General features: G+C 34.7%; 1 protein-coding gene across 23 annotated transcripts in view; it reads left to right on the top strand.

Moving 5' to 3' along the window:
• Positions 1-23,457, top strand: part of ADGRL3 (adhesion G protein-coupled receptor L3) — an 827,855-nt gene that overhangs the window by 304,060 nt on the left and 500,338 nt on the right. For 22 of the 23 annotated variants that reach the window (XM_043572585.1, XM_043572586.1, XM_043572595.1 and 19 more), the window contains exon 4: positions 19,159-19,362. The exons of the other annotated variant lie outside the window; for it this stretch is intronic. In XM_043572585.1, the coding sequence (XP_043428520.1) occupies positions 19,159-19,362 (204 nt within the window). The remainder of the gene's footprint in view (positions 1-19,158; positions 19,363-23,457) is intronic. 23 annotated transcript variants of the gene reach the window in all.

Here is a 23,457-nt window from a genome sequence, read left to right as displayed (position 1 = left end):
TAATTTTACGGAAGAAAACTGATCACCTTATAAAAAACTGTATATTTTGTTCATTTAGACATTTTGGTATTTATAACACAAATGTGATAGTTAAATGATCCATCGTTGCAAATTTTGTGAAAGATAATAAATAAGAGAAACTGTATACGACTTAGTAGAATATTCACTGAATCTTTCTAAAAACTGGCAGAGTCTACATACATATGTAGCTTATTGACAATTTAAAGTCTTCTACTAATTATCACTGGTTTTGCACTTAGATGAAAATGGTATAACACAGTCACTCTCTCATACATTAATGGCAATTATAGCAAAGAAAGGGACACAGCTGTATTTACAACTGCTTAGGAGGTCTCAGAATAGTATAGTGTAGCAAGCACCTGAAATCAATTTTTAGCCTCTTTAGCTCACTTTTGGTTTTTAATTGACTACAAATATCTGTTGTAGTTTATCAGGGATGCAATTCTGAATTTGGCACATATTCTTGTGTCAACCTGAATTACATTCTGCCGTCACTATAAAAACTGGATAAAATACCTTCTGTGTCTTTTGACATTTTTTCCCCTAAAGTTTCCCTGCTTTAGCACATGTTTTCTAAAGTAATCACTACAACGTAAGGTAGTGCTTTATTAAAGACATGAAAGTAAACCTGTACAACCATCTAGTTTTAAATGATGCAAATTCATCAAAAATTTCAAAATGTTTCTTTAATCCATATACTGATGGAGAACTTACATTCACATAATTGGGTACATATATCATTTTGTGGTAAGGGACAATAAAAGAATTCTGTCCCTTTAAACAAGTGTTTTTCTAATTATCTGTATATCTAAAGATTATTCTAATTGGGTTTTTTGGTGTTATAAAGATGCCTCACTCATAAGGTTATTTTCAGGATTAAATGAATAGCATGTGTAGAGAATCTAGCACAGTGCATGACAAGTATTCAGTGTTTGAACATGTTAATTTTCTTCGTCATACTATCTGCCTCACTAGTTTATTTTTGTTCTCATTGTAACAACTGGAAATTAGCTAACCATAAGAGCTATTTCATTTGATGCTGATAATCAGAAAAAAACAAAAAACAAAACTCTTTCACTCTATATGTATACATAAAATTCATATTTAAAAAGTCAGTCTAAAGTTATACTTAGTTAGGGGAAGGTAGATTAAAAATAGCAGAAATAGACATTGTAAGAGGCTCTCTTTTCAGAGGTGAAATTTCTGATTTCTAGAAACTGATACCCACTGTGTATTTCATTTGGCCCCAAACATGGCTGAGCCATAGATCATGGGACTTGGATTTGGACCTGTCTCACCCCGCTCCCCACCACCACACACACACACCCATTCACACACTCATCCTCTCTCTGAGTAACTCTGAAAAGTATTTAAAAACTCCTAATAGAGCAAATAGAAAATTGACCTGGTATATAAAATATGTTGGGCTAAAATTGAAGTAATCCTTTCCGCTGCATGTGAACTACTTTATATTATCTTGACTTTGAGCCATATTATGCTACATAATATAGAAGCTTTCTATTTATAAACTTTATCCTTATTACCTTGAATAGGAATTTTAAAACTTCACACCTGAAAAAATGCAAGTCAGTTTTGTCTGTCTTCTATAGAAGGCCTTCTCTACTGCTTTTGTGATGCCATTTCTGACTTGTAAACAAAGGGCTTCTTCATATGAACAGCCTTTTGGAACCCAGATTGCTTATAAATACAGGAATGCATGTACCTTTGATCAGTGTTGATATTAGAAGATAGACTTTTTTTTCTTTTTAGAATCCCTACCAATCCTGTCTTTTTTTTTTTTTAATTTTTTTTTCAACGTTTATTTATTTTTGGGACAGAGAGAGACAGAGCATGAACGGGGGAGGGGCAGAGAGAGAGGGAGACACAGAATTGGAAACAGGCTCCAGGCTCTGAGCCGTCATCCCAGAGCCCGACGCGGGGCTCGAACTCGCGGACCGCGAGATCGTGACCTGGCTGAAGTCGGACGCTTAACCGACTGCGCCACCCAGGCGCCCCCCAATCCTGTCTTAAAGGAATACCACATAACTTGGAAATTTAGACAGCTGAGTTAAAATGATGTCACAGTTACAGAAGGACGTACTCTTGTTTTCGAAACATCCCCTGGTAGCATCTCTTTGCCTACTGCTGTTGAGATGTCCAGCTTCATTTGCTACTCCTGACCATAGAGAATTAAGTTATCTGGGTATGACCTGATAACTCCAGGTTATGCTCCTGATTTTCTCCAGAGCAAATAATAATGATGGCTACTGATTTCATAGCCATGAACTTTAGATGTATTGATACAATTAATCCTCACAACATTCTCATGGGTTTAATATATTTACTATTACAGTAAAACCTTGGTTTGCAAGCATAACTCATTCTGGAAACTTGCTTGTAATCCAAAGTACTCGTATATCAAAACGAATTTCAAGAACCATTGGCTCAGTTGTGATCATGTGATGTGAGATGTCATGTGCTACTCATATTGCAAGACATCGTTCTTTTTTCAAGTTAAAATTTATTAGAAATGTTTGCTCATCTTGCAGAACACTCACAGAACAAGTCATTCACAATCCAAGGTTTTACTGTATTATCATTATCATTTTTTTACAGTAAAAACATTGACATACTGAATGGTAAAGGAACTTGACTGAAGTTATACAACTATTATGAGACCTAGATGGGATTTAAAATGAAGGACCTGGCTTCTTGAGCTCTGGCCTTACTGCCAGTAGTTAATCAATTACTATGAAGGCCTTTCTTCCCTGCAGAGAAAACCATCTCAATTCTTCTGATCATTTGGGAGAAGGTGAGGCAGACATGCAGATCCCCTGCCTCTTCCATGTTCTGGGCACAGGCAGATGGGGCTTTGGAAGTCTCACAGACCTGTGATGAAATTTCAGCTCTGCCAGCTACTAGTTCTGTAACCGTGTTACTTGGTGAACTTGTTGACAAATATCCATTATCACCCAATGTGAGCCAGAAAACTGGGCTAGCTACTAAAAATATGGCAGTAAACAAAAGATATTAATTCTTCCCTCAAGGAGCTAACAGCAACTTAAAAATTTGTAAGCCTGCTTTTTATCTGCAAGCTTGAACATTTATTCCCTCAGAGTTATTTTAGAAAATAGAATAATATCTATATATAGCTTCTAATGTAGTACTTGGCTTTGGTAAATCTTTCTTATATTTTTCTATTCCTAACTACCCTGAAATGGAGCTAACACTCTGAGAATTAGATAAGAATTCCAAATTATCTTCATCTTACTGTGAGAATTGAAATACACTTTTTTTTTTGGTACTTGAACCTCTCCATTTAAGTTTTTCCAGTATATTCTCGGTACTAGTTTCTAAACAAATTCTCAAGCTGGTATGCATGAAGGTTTAGTATATAATTGTCTATATATAATAACGTATTATAGTATATGATTGTATATAGTTGCAGTGGTGGTACTACATAACTGGTAATATATAATTTTTGGTGGTGCATTTTGTGCCTGATTTCCACATGGGTAAAATTAGAAAGTAAGCTAAAGAATAAATCTGAAAAGTGTTTACGTTAGTTGAATAATCTCCATGTTTTCCTAGAAAGTCTGGCCAGTGTTTGATATAGGAAAACAAAATTAATCAGTACATCCACACTGTATATGTATATATACACAATTTTTAAGGTAGGAAATGTCTCTGGTTCTGTGTTTATCTGTTCATATTTTTTGTCTCTGTGTACCTCTGTATTTCTCTTTTTTTCTGTTTTCCATGACTGTGCCCCTTTCCCGTACAGCCATAAACCCTTATCTATAATGCAGCGAGACCTGGCAGAAGTAAAAAGAAACCACTAAAGCAGATGGCCAGTTTTTTGCTGTTAACTAATGTAGTGTAGCATGAAGATAAAGGATTTTTTTGTTGTTGTTGTTGTTATATTGATGTGGTTGGGAGCAAGGGACAAGAAGGGAATTGGAGAACAATAGTCTGATAATAACCTGGGCACTAGGGCTTATTATGATTGGCAGTAAAGGAATACCAATGTCCAGTGTGATACATGGGCTAAGAGATCTGGTACCCAAGCCACAATGGATTGAGAAGGTGGTTGGGGTGCTCAGATATTTTAACCGTATCTCCTCTTGATTAAATTGTACTTATAAACTGCATCACAATTGAAAAGATAGAAACCAGGATAATTGGAACTTCCTGTGGGTAAAGGGGAACAATATATTTATGGTACCTCCGCATGCAAAATGAGGCTTAAAAAAATCCTTCTCTAACCACCATATGCATATTTTTTCTGACAGTCTATTTTTTAAAGTTGCATGTGTATTTATATATTTGTGGACTTTATAGGCTGTTTTTTATTATGTTCAAGGAATTAATTATAATAATCAGCTATTAAGAGCAAAACTGTTGATCATACCCATATATATTTAGTACTATATTTTTATGTAATTTGCATTTTATTATTAATCTGATTTTTACAGTTATAATACTGTTTAATGTGTCAGTGATTTAAAATAATATGCACATTTCTTAACTTCTAATAAAATATGAAGCTTGAGAAAATATAAAAATACATTTCACTGCATAGCATCTTGCCATATAATTCTCTTTATGAAGTCATATTTTATTGATTGTGAAAAAGTCAGCTTGACTTCTAAGCTCTGCTTAACTTTGTTATTTTTAGAAATTAATCATCCTTGGAATGTTTATAATGTTTGCCAGCCTAGATAATTTGTAATACTCCCAGTAATGCCACTATGTTTATGGTCAAGTATGTTATACAGAAAAAAAGTCTTTGTCATGGTCATGATATATGAGGCTACTGTGTAACACATCCAACACCATCTGCATTACCCACTTGGTACTGAATTTCAAAATATATATTTTGTAAGTTAACTGCAATCTCTAATATCACAATATAAATCACAAATACACATAGATGATAGCTTTCTTTTATAAGAACGTGTTCAGAAACCTTCCCTACCTACTCAGTATGCAGGTTAGTTATTGGAAAAGAACTTTTGCCTTTGCACTTGCAAAATGTGTTATATGTGAATTATATGGTACTGATACTCTATGAGTAACATGTATTTACTGTGAGAGCGAAATAGCATTTTCCTATCTTCAGATTTTAGGTCAGACTGTTTGGGGGTGGTTAGGATCATATCTTATTTTTTATATTTCTTGGCCTTGGGGTTGACCAAGACTGCAATAGGGTAGTTGTACTCTTGGTGTAGAGTGAATTAAAAAACAATTGGATTACATAACTTATAAATATCTACTTATTTTCCTCTTGTTTGCATTGCTAATTACTTTCATTCTCAATGTAAGAATAAGTGTTTTCACATGTATAATTTCATGTAAGTAGCTATAATACATATTTCATGCATTTACTTCCTCCATTCTGATTGCTAAATGGTTCTTTAATGACCACTCAAAAAATTGAAATGCAGTAGTTGAAATAGTCTCATTGATTTGTTATGTAAATAAGAGACAATATATTGTATTATGATCTATTTTAATTTGGCAGTTTAGAATAAGACCTTGTTGAAAAATAGGGCTCATTCATTCTCTACTTGTTTTTGAGGTTTTTTTTTAAATGTTTATTTATTTTTGAGACAGAGAGAGACAGAGTGCAAGTGGGGGAGGGGCAGAGAGAGAGGGAGACACAGAATCTGAAACAGGCTCCAGGCTCTGAGCTGTCAGCACAGAGCTTGACACGGGGCTCGAACCCACGAAACGTGAGATCATGACCTGAGCCGAAGTCGGACACTCAACCGACTGAGCCACCCAGGCAGGCGCCCATTTTTGAGTTTTTAACTGATAAATTGAAAACAAGTAACTTACATTTTGTTAATAATTACATTTTGTTTTATTTCTATACTTGCCCTATATTGTTATCATAGCAGGAATTAGGTCCTTTCAATATAGAAAATTGTCTTCCTATTAAAAAAAAAATCTACCTGAAATGAAACATTTGACCAAATAAGCTAGGGTAGTTAAGGATTTGCCAGAAAAATTTGATAGTTGTATTTACAGAAGTAATAGATATGAATCTTTGTATAAAATAGGCTCTCACAATGACATTTGTTAAGCTTTAGGTGTTTATTTCATCTATACACACTATAGTTTGTGGTGATTTGAATGCCCTGAAGTCAAGGTTATAGCTTACTGGTAAAGTACAAGCACATAGTCTCATATATCTCTTTGTTTGTCATTGCCAGTGTCACCTACTTTATTGTCAAAGTAACTCTCCTCATACAAATTTAACTCAGAAAGCAAAAATCCAATAATTCCATGACCCAATGATATAATAAATATTAATGTTTATTAGATTTTCCGTGTAGTCGTGTATGTGTATATATTTTTTTAAATTGGAATGTTAGAAATGAAATTTGTCTTTCATTTTGATTTAACCTTAAAATGTAGATATTTCTGTATTGTATTTAAATTTAAAAACATATATCATATGTAGGAGCCATCGGTTACCTAACCATATACTGATAGCTCTAAAGTGAAGGTCATTGACATATTGCCATTATAAATAGCACTATAAAGGAACACACCTGTACATAAAATTTGACTATACCTTTGTATCCCTAGAAGAAACTCTCTTGAGAAATAGAGAGTGAAAAAAAAAAAAAAGACTTCTTTTTAGGTTCATTAATAACTATCTTAAGTCAATGTTAATAAATTATCAATGCAACCTTGCTTGTTATTAATGCAGTTGTTTAGAACAATTCCACAAGTTTTGGCTGCTGTAATAATGAACAATACAAATGAGAATAAACATTCAAATGTCAAGATATTATTTGCCGGGTATGATGATGTATTCAGAAAATTCTAAAAAGAAAAACTTTCTCAGAATAATGAGAACATTTACAGTTCAGATATATGATTCTCATATTCATAAATGATTTGAGTCAAAGCAGCAATGAAATGTATGACTTACTTAGGAAATATCATAGGAGGAAATACATAGAACTTATGAGAAGAAATGTCTAAAACTTTACTGGGAGTTATAAAAGAGAACATGTAGGGGCACCTGGTTGGCTCAGTCGGTTCAGCGTTCGACGTCAGCTCAGGTCATGATCTCACAGTTTGTGGATTCGAGCCCCATGTCAGGCCTGTGCTGACAGCTCAGAGCCTGGAGGCTGCTTCAGATTCTGTCTCTCCCTCTCTCTCTGTCTGCCCCTCCCCCACTCACACTCTGTCTCTCTCTCAAAATATAAATAAATGTTTAAAAAAATTTTTTAAATATATTTAAAGAGAACATGCAACATACTATGTTCCTGAATGAAAAGACTGAGTACAACAACAGTAACGAATATTGCCAAATTATTTTGTATAGATTTTTGCACTACTATATTCAAAGTACCAATATGAGCTTTTCTATGTAGAAATTCAACAGAATTATTCTAAAACCTATATTGAATATTAAATAAGAAAACTAGTAAAAATGAAAAAGAATAATAAGGCTCTTGCCCAAGTGATCGTAAAAATATATATTGTACAAATACAGTAATTAAAGATAAAAATCTCAAAATTAGGCAAAGTGATCAACTGTAAAAATGAGATCCATAAAATAGCACTGCAGTTTATATGTCTGTATGGCAATGTGGGTATGAAGGACTCCTCAGAAAATCAATTGTCTAGTACTAAAATAGGGATCAAACCAATTGTGTGTGTGTGTGTGTGTGTGTGTGTGTGTGTGTTTCAAAGTATATATTATGAAATTTCTGGAGAAAGTCCTCTTTGAGTTATCTACTTTAATCTCCTTTTTTGAACACCGTATTAAATAGTATAAAGTAGGCTGCAGTCACAGCAGATTCCTAAATTAATAAAGGTTTCCAGAGAATGTTTCCTTGTTCACCAAACATTCCAAAGCAGGTAAGTGTTTCTGATCAGGGCATGTGTATATGGTGGGAAATGGTAATAGATGTCATTCTTTTGCTCTCACAGTTATACATAGAACCGGTCTAATATCGTGAAGCTTCCAAAGTCATTCTGAGGGTCATTGCCTTTCCGGTCTGCAGGGAGGAGCAAGGAGCACTGTGGAGATTCTAATCGAAAATTTTTATGGATATGCTTGGAAGTAGTGCACATTACTTCTGCATCCATTTCCATTAAATAAAACTCCATAGCTACACCTATAAAGGGGTCTGAAAGGTGTAGTCCTCTTGAGATAAAGGAAGCTATGTATAAAAGATACCATGTAGCTTTAACAAAGAAAAGTGGATCTAATGCACTAATATAGTTTTTAAATGTATAAATGGAGGGATTTTTTTACAGCTTTATTGATACATTTAATATATCATAAAACTCACCCATGTAAAGTATGTGGTTCAGAGGATTTTATTGTATGCATAGATGTGCAGCCATCAACACGGTCAATTTTAAAACATTATCAGTCCTTCAGAAAGAAACCCCATACCCGTTAGTGGTCACACCTGGTTTCCCCTTTCCCAGTCCCTGGAAACCACTAATCTACTTTATATTTCTATGGATTTGCCTATTCTGGACTTTTTGTATAGGTAGAATTGTATCATTTTTGATCTTTTGTGACTTGATTATTTCACTTAACATAGCATTTAAAAAATTTATGCTTATCATAGCATGTATCAGTAATTGATTCTTTTTCATTGCCAAATAATATTCCTTTGTGGCAACATACTACATCGTATTTATCAGTTAATAGAAATGTGGATGATTCCTACTTTTTGGCTATTCTGCATAATGCTGTTATGAAAATTCCTGCACGAGTTTTTGCACGGACCTGTTTTTACTTCTCTTGGGTACACGTAGGAGTGAAATTGCTGAGTCACATAATAGCATTCTGAATACTGCTAAACTGTTTTCCAGAGTGATTTCACAATTACACAATCCAAACAATATGAAGCGTCTCATTTTACCACATCGTCACCACACTTGCTATTATCGGCTGTCGTCTTTACTTTAGTCATCCTAGTGAAGATGAAATTGTGTCTCATTGTAGTTTTGATTTGCATATCTTTAATGCATAATGATGTTGAGCTTCTATTCATGTGTTCTTTGGTTGTGTGTATATCTGACCTGGAGAAATATTCAATCATTTCTTAATGACTTTTTATTATGAAGTTCTGAGTGTTCTTTATAGAAATACCTTTTATTAGAAAAGAACAGAGAATATTGTTAGAATATATTTAGATTTAAGAGTTCTTTTGACTGCATAGTCTAAGAGAAGCTTTTTGCCTGGATTTACCCACTTAAATCTCATCTATTTTATATTCACTAGGAAATCATATACCGTTTATCTAGCCTCATGCCTCCTCCCTTTTACTTACATATTTAATTTCTAGAAATAGTGCATTAATTCAGATTTTTATTATGACAAAAACTAGTAATTGACAGTGATTGAAATTTCACTCTAATATGTGAATTATATAGCAGTGACTTCTATACAAAACATCAAGGTAATTAATTGGATTCTTCAGGTAGTATCCAATTACTCTTGCCTAAGAACATGATAAAGAACATTAACCTTTAATCCTGGTGACCAAAAGTGTTTCTGTTTTTGGTCTAGTCTGAATTCTAGTCTTTCCATATTTTGGAAATCCTCTTATTTATATATTTTTGTATTTTCACTCAAATAATACTGTAAATATTGAATCTTTCATTTCATTTCTATAGATACTTTTTCTCTAATATGTTCTGCAAACTACTGGATGCTTCTTAATCTCAAGAAAGTTATGCAATTCATTATTCTATCAAATCTGCATATTGTATAATAGTGACTTTTGGAGCCACTCACATCACAGCTTTTTTTTTTTAAAGATTTATTTTTTTCAAGTAATCTCCACACCCATTGTGGGGTTCAAACTCATGACCCCAAGATCAAGAGTCAGATGCTCTACCACTGTGAGCCAGCTTGGCACCTCCTGGACCCACTCACACTGGAGCGTTAAACAAACAAAGATGAGGATCAGAAGAAAACCTGAGATTTTATATGGCAACAATCCTAACAAATTTGCACTATTTCAGCATAGTAGGCTTATCTGAAATGTTAGTATTTGAGAAGAAAAGATGAGGAGAAAGCTAAATAAAGATAATGCATGATTTATAAAGGTTGCTATGGAATAGCTCCTGCAGTTTTAAGGGACCATGAATGAAGGAAGATGTCAACATATTTAGAAGTAATATTTATGTGAAGCCAGAAACTGAAGTTTACAATATTGTCCAATCTAAGCTGCTTTTAGAATCCTAATTTGCATGCCCCTATTGAATGAAAAGAAAGATTTCAAAACTTAGAGTGTAATTGCAATTCTGTGACTTCCAAGGTATGTGACCTTAACTAATGTGATTCACAGTTTCCTTATTTGTCAAAGGGATAATTAGGCCTACTTTGTTATAGTATGAGGATCAAGTAAAATAATGTATAGAAAGGCCCTAACACAAAGCCTCACACATTTAATCCTGGGAGAATGTGGTCATTAAAACATACCTTTTGGAATTAGAATTTAAAAAACAAGTGACCTGGATAGTAAGCAAAATTTAAAATCCAACACCATCTTGGGGTCACTTACTTTCCATAGTGTTTTTCAAAGACTGCATTGTGTATTTTTAATCCCCAAATGTGACAGTTTCTCTAATTATGAGCCTACACATTTGTACACACATTCTATCTTTATATTCAGGATTCATCCACTGGACTGTAACTAAGTCTTTAATGAGTTACTAATGAACATCTTAAGCTTAGATCAGCATTTAAAAAAATGTTAAAGAGTGTTGAAAAGCTATTCAGAGTGCAAGCCTGTTGCTTTTCATTAGACTATAAACCCCCCAAAAAATGTCCTGTCTTCACTATTCATCCAAGGTTGAAAGAAATTGAATAGTGAGTGACAGATATACTCTGACTTTGGTATTAGTTTAATGTTAAGGGGGATAAGTACAATGAACTAAATCAGAGAAATTATTATCTTGATTAAATGCAAAGGTAAAAATAATATGTAAAACCAAAATAGCATTTTACAGTGATTGAATTTTTTCTCCCCTCTACTCAGATGACTTTGAAACATTATTGTTGTTGTTGCATTAGAGGATAACAGATGACGTGAGGAACAAAATGCAGATACAATTAGATCATGTAGATCATGTAGACAACCCCCCCCTCAAAAAAAAAAAAAACAAGCCTTATATATTCATAAAAAGAATGAACAGTTGGCTTTTACCTATTACCGCTTCTCACCAATCTGTTGGAGGTACCATGAAAGCAGTAATCATAGACACAACCTGAATTAGATCAGGACTATTCTTTTCTGTAGCTCTTGTGACAAATCAACAATGGTGGCAACTATTTTGCAATGACCCTTTCTTTTCCCTTTTGATAGTGAAGTTGGTGAAACCATGCAAACTTTAAGGGCACATGATTTAATAATGAAGACAGATAATACATAAAATTCAAAGCAGCAGGTTAGTATGATGCTATCCCTCTGGGGAATGCTGCACATTGGGCGAAAAGGGAGCCTTTCAGATTAGTCACAATAGCTCAGGACAGTGGCAATAGCTGTGATAGCCTACATGTTTTATAGTTTACAGGCTATTGTTAGGACACAGGTTGGATGTCATGCCTCTGCACTGAGATAAAAACCACTGTGTCAATTTTTAAGCATAGGTGTCCAATAATAATCATAACTCTATGTAAATACAACCAGCATAATAAAATAGATCATTTTAACATGCTAGCCTGTTAATGTATCTGCTTTCTTGTTAACCAGCATTTAGACATTCATTTTGTGTGTGTGTGTTGAGGAGGGATGGTGGGGGTAAAAACCTCTTAGGACCAAAAAAAAAAAAACATAGATAAAAATTTTTCATTTTTCTCAACCATCTTCAGAGATACCAGTTATGATTAACTTAAGATAGGAAGAACTCACTAACAAGATAGATTTCTGTCAAAATATATGTTTTTTTCATTTTTAATTTAATTTTTTTAACTTACATCCAAATTGGTTAGCATATAGTGCAACAATGATTTCAGGAGTAGATTCCTTAGTGCCCTTTACCCATTTAGCCCATCCCCCCTCCCACAACCCCTCCAGTAACCCTCAGTTTGTTCTCCATATTTATGAGTCTCTTCTGTTTTGTCCCCCTCCCTGTTTTTATATTATTTTTGTTTCCCTTCCCTTATGTTCATCTGTTTTGTCTCTTAAAGTCCTCATACGAGTGAAGTCATATGATTTTTGTCTTTCTCTGACTGACTCATTTCACTTAGCATAATACCTTCCAGGTACATCCATGTAATTGCAAATGGCAAGATTTCATTCTTTTTGATTGCTGAGTAATACTCCATTGTATATATATACCACATCTTCTTTATCCATTCATCCATCGATAGACATTTGGGCTCTTTCCATACTTTGGCTATTGTTGATAGCACTGCTATAAACATTGGGGTGCATGTTTCCTTTTGAAACAGCACACCTGTATCCTGTGGATAAATGCCTAGTAGTGCAATTGCTGGGTCGTAGCATAGTTCTGTTTTTAGTTTTTTGAGGAACCTCCATACAGTTTTCCAGAGTGGCTGCACCAGCTTGCATTCCCAAAATACATGTGGCCTTCAATGGTTTTTCCCACACATCAAGTATCATTGGCACTGATTCAGGGAAAGTGCCCCATTACTAGTGTTTTAAAGATTTGTAAGGAAGGAAATTATTGACTTTACAACATTCTGAAAGCGTCGCTTCCATACCATTAAAGTTTTAGTATGCTTTAACAGGGAAGTAGACACAAGGAAATTAAAAGAAAATCAGTATTTTCTGAATTATAAATTCTAGAGTTTTATTTTTGTGCCATGAATTTAAATCCGTTTGTATTATGTTTACAAAAAAGCAGATATTTTTAGTTAGAGAAGAAAGTGTATTGGTTATTACTCCTCTGATGAATAAGATATATAATACACATTCAATTTGAATGAAAATAATGTCTTCATGTCAGAAGCTGCATTTTTAAAATAAATTTATATCCCCAGAAACTTTACTCTGTGCTTACTCATTTTAACCAATACTTGAGGTATTTACACCACAGTATTACAATCTAGGTGGCCGTTCTAATGAACGAACCACAGTTTTCCCCACTGTATTTAGCTTTATTCATAATCAAGTGTTTGACTCTCCCACTATTTTCAGAATATCATCCAGCTTTTATATCATGATTGTTCAGTCTTCTAGTGACAGTTTAGCCAGAATATATTTTATTTTACTGTAATAAGCTATGTTGTAGAGAAAAATAATAAAGGACCCTACTTGGAGGGAAATTGCTTACCCACATAGGGCGTACCAACACTTCATGAAGCATTTCAGTCTGGAGAAGTCTATTGAGTTAAATTGAGTAATATCCAGGTATACTATGAAAGTTGCTTCATCATACACAGGTGGGTAATTCATCACTACAGAACCATTTTCTTATGAGAACCGGAACTGAAACAGATTTTTCTCTGTGTTGGAATTTCCATGTTGTAATTTCTACCTGGTGGCTTGCTTGTCAGTTGCTTGAAGTGAAACTTTTATGACTATTGTTAGAGATTACTACCCAGCCTATAAAGAAATTATGCAGCTGTCACATACACCTTAGGGAGAAATCAAGAAAGAAGTAATCTTCTTATATGGCCAAAATGAAGGTGCTGAGGGAAAGGTAGAGCCTTTCAGTATGCATAAGGAAGCAGAATTGGAAAAATGCCTTTACCGACAAGAAAAGGAATGAAAGCAATAGTCTGTTTGTCTGTCTCTCCCTCTCTCTCTCTTTCCCTCTCTTTCTCTCCACTCCCTCCCTTCCACACTTCCCTACCCCTCCCTCTCTCCTCATTATGTATATTGCACTGAATTTGGATTAGACATCCCTTATCACTCAACCATTTGTTATACGTATTTCAGTATAAATTCTAGCATTTACATAGCACTTTGCAGTTAGCTGAACACTTATGCACACAGTAGCGCAATGAATACTTACAATCATCCAGTGAGTCACAGGTAGTAGTATCAGTAATAAGATGAAAAAATAGATTCAGAGCCATCAATCTAATGATGCAGTGACATTTCAAATAGTTGTTAGAGAAACTCAAAAATTTCCTAAACATCTCATGGAGGCTTCTTCCCATGACATTTTAATAACCTACTGAGCATTTGCCTTATTTTGTAGAACTATGATTTAAATGAGAAATAAACAACTTATGGAAGAATGAGCTAGAATATTATAAAACAAGTAAATTTTTTAAGTTTAAGGAAGAAAACAATATTGTGTTTATGTAAACCTAGAGATAATAGTGAAAGGTAAAATTGAACAGTGGGTTAGGGTCATAGTTGTAATTATAGTACTGTTAAACTCTTACGAGGCTCATAATTAGCTAATTATTTGAAAAATATGGTAAAATATTGCTCCCAAAGACAAAAATAACTTGTGAGAAAAATCATTAGTATATGAAAGTGAAATCACTAGTAACTGATAAATATGCTCTGGTGGGGTTTTGTTGTTAGCATTTCTCTCACCTTAGAAATATCTTAGCATTACAGTTCATGGTTTTGTCTACATCCCATGGTCATTATTATGATCAATAGATGTTTTGGGGGTAGAAGCTGAATCATTGAGTAAATTACAAAATTATTCATATAAGGAGAACAAGAAAACAGAAACAGTTGAAATTGGTTAGAAATAATTCTTATTTAGTATTTTTATTATTTATAAGTCAGTATTGATCTCAAAGTATATCTCATTAAAATATGATTTTTTATATTTATTTCAATTTAAAGCTCCACAGATATGAAAATTCTGGTACTGCCATCATATACACTTAACAGCTGATATGCTCATTATTTTTCCTTTTTTTACTACTTGCCTTAGGTTCACCCTGAACTGTTATTCAGGAGCTTTGATGCTGTGATGGCTTTTGATATTTGGAGACTAACATAAACATGGGAGAAATATTTTGATCATTTCAGTACATTGTGAAATATTTTCATATTTCATGTCTGCCCCCTAGGAAAACAAAATCAAAGTGTTTACATAGTAAAAAATCTGAGTATGAATTGATTATGTAGATAATTTGGATATGGCAATGACTCATATTACTTATAAATATTAAATATTATCTATGATTAAAGCAATTCAAATTTGTAAAGTATGAGTGAATCTCTCTGTTTTAAAAATAAGAAGTCTTGGGATATCTGGGTGGCTCAGTTGGTTAAGCGTCTGACTTTGGCTTGGGTCATGATCTTGGGGTTCATGGATTCAAGCCCTGTGTCAGGCTCTGGACTGTCAGCCCAGAGCCTGGAGCCTATTTCAGATTCTGAGTCTCTCTCTCTCTCTCTCTCGGCTCCTCCCCTACTTGTGCTCTGTCTCTCCCTCTCTCAAAAATAAATTAACATTTAAAAAATTAAAAATATGAAGTCTGAATCAGATATGCAAGTTTTAAAGGGGATAAGATGAAGTCTGTCTCTCTCTCTTTCTCTCTCTTTCTGAAGAAGGTTAGAAAGAAAGAACAACAAGATATATTGGCCTTATCATTACCTCCTGTCCCCAAACCAAAATTACCTTTGAGACATCTTTGTGTACATAAACAGAGTTTGAAAATGTGGTCTCAAATGGAGATGGGAGGGGAATAGGGTGAGAGGGATGTACGTGTATGCTTCTAAATTATCTTCCCCCTTAGTAATCTTGAGAAGAGACATTTAGAATGTAAAGGTCTCCTCAAATATGCTTGAAGACAAGTACCTTCCAGGAACAACTTGATGTGTTTTGCACAGCCATTGGTGTAGAATTTAGACAAGTGGTTGGAGAATGCCAGGGTATAGATATCACCTTTCTTGACATGAGGAAGAACTTATTGTTTCAGGTAGAATTGGGTGCCCCAAGGACAGACCGAGCTTCTGATCACTGCCTCTTCGCATGAAATTTGCGAGTTTTTTTTAAACAGGCATGCTCCAAGGATTATTAGCTAGCATTTGATTTGAATGATTCTTTCCAGACTTCAGATCCTGTGCTTCTAATGGAATACCAGACTTATAAACTCTGATGTTTATCTCAGAGACTTATTTTTATAATAGCTTCAGAAAGACAAATTAGATTTATATTTATAACTCAAATAAATATTTCCCCAGAAGTCATACAATATTTTAACAGTAACATATACAATATTTTAAAACAAAAGTTTAGATTTTGGCTGTGTTCTGTTAGACCTTGACCATGTGGGCAGTGTAATAGCTACTTCACTTTTGCTACACTGATAGGTGATGCTGGATTCCTTTTATAGAGATGATGAAGTTAAAGGAGAGTCAGATCTGCAGATACATAAAATACTCCAGTTTCATAGAACAAATCAGAGTCTAATTTCCTTCAACTTAACAAAGTCAAGTTAACTTTCCAATATTTTGTATTCCTCAGTCTCACTCCATGAAATCATTTAAATCTCTAATACAAACCTGTTCCTTCTAGGTCCCTAGATTTTGCTTTCTAGTGAGTTTGAGAATGTTCTTTTTTCTTGTTTAAGTGTATATTCTTTCCTTTAATACAGATCATATTATATTTTTCAGCTGATGATGGTTTCACCTTTTATGCATTTTAAACATGTGTTATTCTCTACTTACTGTAGAGATTGACCTTTTTTGAAATAATCTCTAGTTGAGTAGAGGTCACTATTGCCAAGTCTTTTTCCCTATCCTGCCTTATTCTTCCTTCCCAGGGACTTCATTCAGTATGAGCTCATGATCTAGGTGTTGCTTACCTCTCTGATCTCATTCCAAACCATTCTTCTCCCAGCCCACTGCACATAGATTCATTGGCCATTGTGTTATTCCTTGAATAAACTGTGGTGGTTCCAACTTGAGGAATTGTGATAGCCTGGAATGTTCTTTACTCCTGATTTTGTTGTGACTAGCAAATTCCAGTCTCACTGAGATCTCAGTTTAAACTTTACTCCCACAGATAAGTCCTCCATAAAACCCTAAGCAGAGTAGCCTTTACATATTTTCCTATTTAAACCTTCTGTAGATGACTTACATTTATAGCACTTAAAAATTGCCTGTTTGTATATTCTTTTTCTCCTATACCAGAATGGATGATTCATTAAAATAGGTACATGGTCTGTTTTGCTCACCAACATCTTCCAGCACCTAGAAAAAGACCTGGCACATAATGCAAACTTAATAAATATTTGTTGAATGAACAAATAAGTGCATGCTCCATCACTCCAAGTGTTCTTATATGTTAAATTGCCTGAGGGCGAAATCTTTCAACTCTATTATAACCAAAGCTTTTAGGAAAATGTAGCTTTATCATCTGTTGCTCATTTCCTTCCATAATACAGTTTATAAAGATTTAGGGGAAACATGCCTGTATGTATTCACATAAAAAATAATTTAAAATTAGTCACATTTTGGGCAATGAGGGCAGGATATTTAGAAGTCAAAAGATCAGGGGCGCCTGGGTGGCGCAGTCGGTTAAGCGTCCGACTTCAGCCAGGCCACGATCTCGCGGTCCGTGAGTTCGAGCCCCGCGTCGGGCTCTGGGCTGATGGATGGCTCGGAGCCTGGATCCTGTTTCCGATTCTGTGTCTCCCTCTCTCTCTGCCCCTCCCCCGTTCATGCTCTGTCTCTCTCTGTCCCAAAATAAATAAAAAACGTTGAAAAAAAATTAAAAAAAAAAAAAGAAGTCAAAAGATCAGAAAATAACATCATTGGAATTAAACATTAAAGGAGATAGAGATTTTGATTTTCACAACTTTTTTGGTCTTGAAACTTGTTACCTTCTTTGACACCTTTTTCATTTACACAATCTATCAAAATAGCATTGAGATTACCTTTTGCCCAGATATTTTAGTACTTATCCATTATAATGAGAATAAATAAAAGGGCAATGGTAAACTTAGTTATATTCGAGACTAGTTATATTCGGAACTATTTTTTTTTTATCATAGATGGATTGTTTGACAAATTTCTTAGTATCATTTTTGTTTTCTGTAAGGGCCATATAGTTCCTGTGATTTGGGAGAGAACATGTATTTCATTCTTAATTTGCAAATTTTATATGTCAAGAAATTATAGTTCTACTTTATAAATTTATAGGATTAGAAAGATGATTATAAAATTCTCTTGCATTATTGAATTTCCTACTTTCTCTCCTGACTGCTGAATGATAGCCATATAGCATTATTAATGTGTTTTTAAATATGCATGTTTGTTAAAAAATAATTGTGTCAAGCAAAATCTTTTTCCTTGTAAACTCTTTTCCTCTCTGTTAGTGGGGGCATTTTCATTATCATTTGTGTTTATCACACTAGTTGGAATTAGTGTAGAAAAATGTGTATTTGCTGTAGCAATTCACCAGCAAAATAAAATCCTGTACTTAAATAGCTCTGTTTTTCATAGCATACAGTGTATTACTGTTTTGTGAATTATTAAAAAAATCCTATGTTTACAATTTTATTTTTTCATTATTGTCTTGGTCTTCCATATTGATTCATTTATGTAATATGTACCATCTGTCAGTAGAATCACTGTGTATTTAAATGGCAAAAATGTTTGTATCTCCTTTTCACCTTAATGTTCATCACCGATCTTAACACAGTCTTTCAAAAACTATTAAATGATCTGAAACATATAAAACAATCCATGTAAATGTAACAACACAACACACAAAACAAAATTAATAAAGAATAAATAAATACCTCTCTGAAACTTTTGACACCCATTATCTTATCAAGCTTTTTGCATGTACTCAGTTCACTAACATTTTTATTTATACTTGCAGATATTAGTGCCTATAGATTTACAGCAGAACACTGTGAATCTATAAAATATAAAATGTATATTTTCCCAAGTAGCTTTCTCTTGAAAATCGTGTCTAATTTTCCAATCATTGTCAGGGACTAGGATGAGGTGTTTGGTTTATTTAAGATCGTGATTAGCTAGGACAGAACTGCACGGTCCATATCACACTAGGGACCAGGGGATGTGTTCTCCTCAGCTCCAGGGTTATCTGAGCGGGTCCTGGGGTGGCTGGAGTCCAGGGACTATGGCCTGCAGCAGAGAGCAGCCTTGGGAATAGTCTCTAGCCGGGCTTCTTTGCAGCCAGCCTGAGCTGAGCGGAGTCTGATGGTGCGCCCTGCGGTCCCCGCAGGTGGCAAGCACAGTGAGCGACATCCAGCCCTCGCTGCCCCACTGCGACATGCTGAGCGCAGCCCAGGAGGCGCTCTGCCACCCAGACATCTCCTTCAGCAGCCAGCAGCCGAGCGTGCCACTGCTCATCGTGGACAAGGGCCCCGTGGAGCTACCAGAGGAGTTCGTGGTCCAGGTGCCCAAGGAGCCCAGAGTGCAGCCCAAGGTGCGGCCAGCGGTGGGGAAAGGGGGCTGGGGGTGGCTGGGCCAGGGACTCCTAGAGGGCTCGGCCCCAGGCGGTGCCCCAAATGTGTCTTCTCATTTATTGACTATCTGCATCCACTCACTGTGGCTGATTTAATGGATTTCGTGGTCTCCTAGCAGTTTTTTAACACTGCATGCTTGTTTGACATTAGAGACTCATCATTACGTCAAAATGTTTGACTTTAAATTTTTGAATGGGTTTGAACTCTCTTTGCATTATCACAGGAAATTTAAAATTACTTTTAGTGTGACAATTTCAACTACTGTAAAATGTGATGGTTGTAAAAAATAAGTTTTAACATTTCTGATCATCTGCTTGTCTGAAGAAAAAAATTCTCATCAATGGAAACTAGCAAGATTTTGAGGAGAGTATGATGAAATTATCTTGGTTGGGGATTATACATAGTCATTTGAATCATAAAATCTGATAGAAAAGTGATGGTTATAGAAGCAACCTGATTTTATTAAAAATGTTGAGAGTACTTTATAACACTATCTTTGCAGCTGGCAAGTGCAGTGAATGACATCCATCCTTTGAAGGTCTAGTGAGAAATATTATACAATATTTGCACAAAATTCAATACTATTCTTTCCCCCAATACTTTTTTATCTTATCTGTATGTAATACTTAGGCAGTGTAATTCTTTTGGCTCACTAAACTCCATACAGTCACTTTTATCCCTCTTAGGTCCTTCAGGTAATATAATAAATATAATATGTAATATATATTTATATAATATATGTGATATATTTTTATATATAGTACATATTCATATGTAATATATGTTAATATTTATTCATTTATGATATTTATACAAATGGATAAATTTATTAAATATAATATGTATATATTTCACATATTATATTTATAATATATATTATATTTATAATTTTCTTTGTGTAGTACAACATGAAAAAGGCTGGGAAGCATTGGACTGGTAGAACCATGAATATCAAGTCTTTTCCTCAAACAGTGTCACCTCTCCTACCCCTTAATTTCTTCAAGTGGATATTTATACAAAACTACTGGTAAAGGAAGGTAAAATACCAGTGTATTAGCTGAGCTTATCTTCTTAACCCTGTTACAGTATTCTCTGGTAAAATGAGTTAGAATACTTTGTTTTTGGTTCAGGGACCAAGGGAATTGTATCATAAACTCATCTTAGATTTAATAGACTTGTGAAAATTAAATCTAACTCTTTAATTACTACAGCCACATAGAAAAAATGACTTGGCACTCACGGTGGGTCTGTCCATTCAGTTATAGCGTTCAATCAGTGTTCTAGAATCTTTCCATTCAGATGAACATTTCTTCCTTGGTGTTGATGATCAGTGACGGATGATTGTCTATGCTTCTTCTAAAAAAGTGTGTAAAATTGACTCAAGTATGTTCAAAAAATTGAAAGTGTAGTAAATATTCTTTAAAAACATTTTTTTCTGCTGTTTTGTATTACCATTTCAAACCTGAAATTGTCTCAATTGGATGAAACAGTCTCAAAGTTTTCCTCATGATGCCCTGGATTTGTATTGTAAAATGATTATATAAAATTAATATTTTTTAATTTACTCCAATGCACATAACACTCATCATAATTTCTAGCAGTAGTGAAGAAGGAATCCAGAAATGAAGTTTAATTTTTCAGTAAATGTTATAAATGTTTAAATCAGGAACTAACGTTAACATATACACACACTTGCTGGCAATTCAATTTTGAGAAGAAAAAAATTGCAGAATATCAGAATAGTTTTTCCTAGAGAATTTTTACTAAGAAGTTGGCTGATTTTATTTTTATTTTTTTAATTTTCTTTATTTTTTTTAAATTTTTTTTAATGTTTATTTATTTTTGAGACAGAGAGAGACAGAGCATGAATGGGGGAGGGTCAGAGAGAGAGGGAGACACAGAATCTGAAACTGGCTCCGGGCTCTGAGCTGTCAGCACAGAGCCCGACGCGGGGCTGGAACTCACGGAACGCGAGATCATGACCTGAGCCGAAGTCAGCCGCTCAACCGACTGAGCCACCCAGGCGCCCCAATTTTCTTTATTTTTTAAAGTTTATTTACTTTGAGAGAGAGAGCACGAGTAGGGGAGAGGCAGAGAAAGAGAGAGAGGGCGGGGTTGGGGGGAAGGAATCCCAGGCAGGCTTCATGCCGTCAGTGCAGATCCTGACACGGGACTGCATCCCACAAACCATGAGATCATGAGCTGAGCTGAAACTAAGAGTTAGATGCTTAACCAACTGAGTCACCCAGGTGCCCCTAGAAATTGGCCAACTTTAAATGTTCCCCAACACTTATAGCTTATAAGATTTTTCTTTGATATTAGCTTTTACCTTTTGCGACATATATTGCAGGTTACAGTGTAGTAATGAGTTTTAAATCATGCTTTTCTATCAACTTATGAATAAGAAAATTTCATCATATTTTGCTTTAGACAGAAAAGAAAGTGAGGGTATAAGGCAAACTTCATGTGATCTCCTAAATGGAGACTGAGGTAAATTTCATGTGATTTTAAAAAGGAGACTGAGGAATCATGTTAACCCGTTATAATGATACAGTGTGTTTTGAAAGTTGCCGTGTGCAAAAGTAATTTTATCATCCAAACAAAGAGTAACTGAAGGTCATCTTGTAGTGCTACCTATGGAAATAATAAAGAAAAATGAGTAAATATTACAGGGGCATAATCTTTCCTGATATAGAAGATAATACATAGAGCTAGGGCAGGTATTAAAAATGAAACTGAAATAAGAAATACCGTATTTCTTTGAGCTCTTCAAGTTGAAAAGACAGGGAAGAAGGCAAACAAGAAAATGTCAACCTTCCCTTGCTCCCCCCTCTGCCTTTCTCAAAATACAAGCAACAGTCTGTTACAGAAACAAGATACTCTACGGTACAGAACACTCAGAAATAAATATAAATAATAAAGACTGATATTAATGTGACTTTAATTGAAAAATCAAACTAATATTCCTTTTAAAAATTGCTAACCTCTGTATTTTTTCTTTTTTTAACGTTTATTTATTTTTGAGAGAGAGAGCGTGAGTGTGGTTGGGGCAGAGAGAGAGGGAGACACAGAATCTGAAGCAGTCTCCAGGCTCCGAGCTGTCAGCACAGAGCTCGATAGGGGGCTCAAACTCATGAACCATGAGATCATGACCTGAGCCGAAGTCAGACGCTTAACAGACTGAGCCACCGAGGTGCCGAGGTGCCCCGTAACCTCTGTATTTTTTCTATAGGTAGCCACAGAAGCAAGTAGAAACCCAAGAAAAGCAGCCTTGACAACGTGAAAACAAAAGCAAAACAATAGCAACAAAACTCCCCAAAACCTTTTTATTGGTTAAAAATTAAACTTTGTCCTTGTTTAAATTTTATATTCATTTGACTCAGAATAGCTAATAACAGTTCTTAAGAGTTAACGAGTGTTTGGATTCCTAGGAATTAGGACTTCACAGTAGAGCAGCAAAGCATGAAGAGTTTAAAAACACTGTTCTCTGAAGACATGTTTCTCTTTAGAGTATTAAGGCAGAAGGAAGTCGAGGGCAGATTGCCCAGTTAATGACTAGATATCAAGACTTTTCCTTGAAGGCAAAGGAATGTTAATGTGTTTTTTATCAACATTTTCTTGCTTTAATTGTGATTTTCATGCAGGTGCATAAAAAGTTCATTGAGATAATATATAAATAACCCTCCTCCAAGCCACGCATGTAGTGTGCAGAGTTCACAGAAGGGTCCACTCAGAACACAGCTAAACCGTTTCAGTCCTGACAAGTGATGAAAACTCTACCCTGTGCTCATTTTAAAATTTACCTTTTGCAAGAGCCAAGATGCTTTTACAAGGGACTTGTGTATTCTATCAGTTCTTTTGGAGAATCACATCAAACTCTACCATCAATTTTCTTTTCTCATTTTCCCCACTCTTAGGCTTGCATGTTTATAAAGGGGAATGCTTTTATGATAATTATAAGCAAGTAGAAAAGTCCATTTTATTGTTTTGTTACTTTAAGCAAAAGCCAACCTTTAAAATTAGCCTGAATTATTAAATGCTGGGTGTTCCATCAT

This window comes from Prionailurus bengalensis, chromosome B1 (genome assembly GCF_016509475.1).
Source record: "Prionailurus bengalensis isolate Pbe53 chromosome B1, Fcat_Pben_1.1_paternal_pri, whole genome shotgun sequence".
In the NCBI taxonomy this organism is placed as follows: domain Eukaryota; kingdom Metazoa; phylum Chordata; class Mammalia; order Carnivora; family Felidae; genus Prionailurus; species Prionailurus bengalensis.
Note: the sequence above shows the minus strand (reverse complement) of the source record. Positions and strands in the feature narration are given on the sequence as shown.